Genomic DNA, 3,549 nt, shown 5'->3' with positions numbered 1-3,549 from the left:
TTAGGGAATCTTTCCAACCATAAATTATAGCAATCCTATCTACCTATAGTATAGTTGAAGAACTATATCACATGACATAGCGAATCTTTGATTACCATATATCTCATGTAAAGGGACTGAATTAGTTTGCCATTGAGACCATCACAAACTCTTTCTCTTCTTTTCAGGCAAATAAACCAGACGTTTAGAAAGAAGGTGTATACATCCTTGATCTTTCAGACATTGGGAAGGGATGAGATTAGTCTGTCTAGCNTAGTTATTTCTTTCATCGTCCCATCGGTTCGATTCCGATAGCCGGCTCGCCCACAACCGGCCAAAAAGGGAAGGGGTTTCGAATATAAAAATCATTTTTTTATTGGTCCATACCTCATAAGGTGGGGTCAAATTGGGGAGTACTTTCTCCATTGATCAAGAATTTCGATTTCTCGATCGCAGACATTTCTGGAACACCTCTAACAAATCACCTAAGTCATCCTTAGGTGCCGAGGAGATCTACTAGGTCCTTAAGGCAGATAAGTGGCTTGACATAGACTTTCGAATTTAACGTCCTTTGTTCCGACTCCTCTAGTATTTCTTAGTCTGGGAGCACTAGGGTCTAGACCCCTTGATTACTATTCACGATCTTAAGGTGCTAAGTCTACTAGAGGCGTCTTGACTTAGGTCATCATCTAGTTAGGCTGACTTTAGCACCTCGTCTTTGTTTTGTGCCGCAAACACGTTTTACAAGCTTGGAGCTAAACATACTATATCATGCATAAATACAAACTCAATAGGGAGATATTATCTATCAATCACTCGAATTACATACCACAATTTTTCATCCTCCATTTTCACACAACAATAATCATTAAAATCGATAATTATCCATAACATGTATGTCAATCTCATCCTAATTATCCATTCTGAGTTTTAACCATGAATATTCTAACATCTAAGCAAGATTATGAATTGAAAGGCTACTTATAGATAGCACGTGCTTTCCCGAGCTATCTTTTCTATGTGTTATGAGCTCTAAATTTTTTTAAATTTCTATAGTAGGTCATAATTCAAGTCATATTAATGTCCGTATTGAAATCGAAACGAAAAATAGTCAAACAAAGATTGCTCATGCACCTCACGCGTGGTTGGAGGTCGCCCACACGTGCCCAATTGAATTGTTAAAAATATGAATAAAAATATAAATTAAATAAAATAAAAAAATTCTAACTAGTGTATTTTTGTCTAAATAAAAATCAAAATGAAAACGAACAACAATTTATTTTTAAAGCCTTTATATTATAATAACCTTATACAATACTCTAATCATAGCAACTACCAATAGGACGAATCGCACCATCATAATCGATGATTATATATTACTACAATAATACTTCAAAACAATAATACTTAAGCATTTTTATCGAAAACAAAAAGAAGAAATAAGAAACCAACCAAATACAAAAGTGAAACATTATAATCCAAATGAGAATTTAATTTAAATCCTTATTCGGAAATAGAAAAGTTTCATTTCTTCGTGTCAATGGCATCTTTGACAGCATCAACTGCACCTTGCGCTTTGGCTTGTATCTGTTGTCCTGCCTCTTGTATTGATTCCTTGGTTGATTGGGCTGCATCACTTGCCTTGTCCATCAAATTACTCGCCTTCTCCTACATAATCACATCCATAAATACGTTACCAATTACTCCTTAATCTTATATTTGGTCATATGATTATGAGTCATGAATCATTTTAGAAAATAGAGGCAAAGTGAACCTGTGCTTGGCCTTTAGCTTCTCCAATTTGGTAGCTCAGACTTTGAGAGCTGTCTGCCATTGAATTCAAAAAGCACACAAAGAGTTGGAAACCTGAAAGGATTTTGGTGAATAAAATTGTATTTGTTGATTCTGAACACTCTTCGTTGTGATTTTATAGAGTAGTTTGATCCAAGCATTGCTTGACACGTGAAGGTTGCATGCCACGTGGTAGTTTAGGGTTTGAGAGGAGGTGACATTTGTCATTGTATGGTTGGAGCTGTTCTACTTAAGGGCCAATTGACTAGGTTTTGGAGCTGAGAATGTTTCTTGTTTGATATGTTGTATTGATATTTGAATATAAACACTTCTATATATAATGTATTGAAACTCTTTTCGCATTGATATTTTTTCCTTAAATGTGACTCTAAATTTGACCAGCATAAACCTTCATCCTTTAGTGTTATTATAATAATTGATAATTGTTTACATTTCTAACACCCATATTCAAAACATTGTATGTGTGACCGTGTGCATGATTTACTATAGAATAACTCTAGGTGATAGAATGTATATGAGCATTATTTTGGCTAGACAATGACTTAGAATGAAACACCTACAATTGCCTAGAGACCTAGAAGACTATTACAACAACTCTAGTAGACAAAGGTAGTACGTAGGCCGATAGCAGCTGGTACAATATCTTTGGAGCTTCCACTTTCCTTTCCACTCTAGTATGGTATAATCGAGCTAGGCGTGAGATTTGTTAGAGATGTGTGGCATGATATTTTGCTATATTACCTTGCATGGTGGATCTGTGTTGTGGGTGTGCATTGATCATGCAGGTAGTAAGCAAAGATAGCACGTACAAAGGGGTAGCTCCCCCCAACCTTGGGTGATTACAAGGCTTGTGGGACAGGTTTGCCAGCTAACCTTCCAGGAATGACGAGCAGGCTAGCACTCACTATGTGGCTCTCACCTAATAGAGAGCTTTTTGAAGTAACGCCTCAACATCATATACTATTACATTTGCATAGGCTAAAATAGCTACCCAAGTCTATGAACAACAAGAGCCCTCTACCTGGAGCCTAAAGTAAAGTCCAGGGTTTGGTGCTCGATTAGTGCCTTGTTCATGGCGAGAAGGGAAATTTGCCGCTTCCACTTCATCCGTGAGTGTGTTAACAAAAATTTGTCTTAACAAAAATTTGATCTTTTGGCAATCTCAGAAGTAGTGAACTATGACACCATCTTCCTGTGATGCCGAGTTCATGGTAGCAACTGCGGGGTCGTGCCAAGCATTGTGGTTGAAAAATTTGTTGAGCGAAGGTATTAGAAGTAAACTAAAGCCAGTAACTTTCTACGTCGATAACAAATCTGCAATTGCACTAATGAAGAATCCGGTATTTCATGGACGCAGCAAACGCAGACACTCGCTTCTACTTCATATGTGAGTGTATTGAGAAGAGAAAAATCTTTGTGGAGTTCGTATGCACTAGAGAGCAACGTGCCAATATTCTAACCAAGTCCTAGCAAGGGTTACGTTTGCAGATGTTGATTCCTACAATGCTTTTTAAATGTTCATGACGATTACATCCCATCAAAAAAATTGCAAAGATCATTCCACCCTTAAAATTTTTGCAGATGTCTTGAATGAAATCATTTGCTGCTTTCATCTTTGGATCTAAAATATTGGGTGATGGAGAGGAAACAAGAAGAGGGATGGTTAGGTTTTGAAAGGAGAATGACTAAGCCAGAAACCTAATCAATTAAAGTTTAGAGTGATGATTTTATTGAGTATTAAATAGCTAAAAAGACTCT

The 3,549-nt window shown here is 36.8% G+C and overlaps 1 protein-coding gene across 1 annotated transcript; it reads right to left on the bottom strand.

Annotated features, from left to right (window-relative positions):
* Positions 1-1,384: 1,384 nt before the first annotated feature.
* On the bottom strand, positions 1,385-1,829 carry LOC111806089 (stress-induced protein KIN2-like). Its single transcript, XM_023691443.1, has 2 exons — positions 1,754-1,829; positions 1,385-1,647 (listed from the first exon to the last, which is right to left on the bottom strand). Exons 1-2 carry the CDS (start codon positions 1,811-1,813, stop codon positions 1,504-1,506), a joined length of 204 nt encoding a protein of 67 aa, XP_023547211.1. The 5' UTR covers positions 1,814-1,829; the 3' UTR covers positions 1,385-1,503.
* Positions 1,830-3,549: the final 1,720 nt, after the last annotated feature.

The sequence above is a fragment of the Cucurbita pepo genome, chromosome LG11 (assembly GCF_002806865.2).
Source record: "Cucurbita pepo subsp. pepo cultivar mu-cu-16 chromosome LG11, ASM280686v2, whole genome shotgun sequence".
NCBI classification, from domain to species: Eukaryota; Viridiplantae; Streptophyta; class Magnoliopsida; order Cucurbitales; family Cucurbitaceae; genus Cucurbita; species Cucurbita pepo.
The sequence above is the reverse complement of the archived record's forward strand: the minus strand, read 5'-3'. Positions and strand labels throughout refer to the sequence as shown.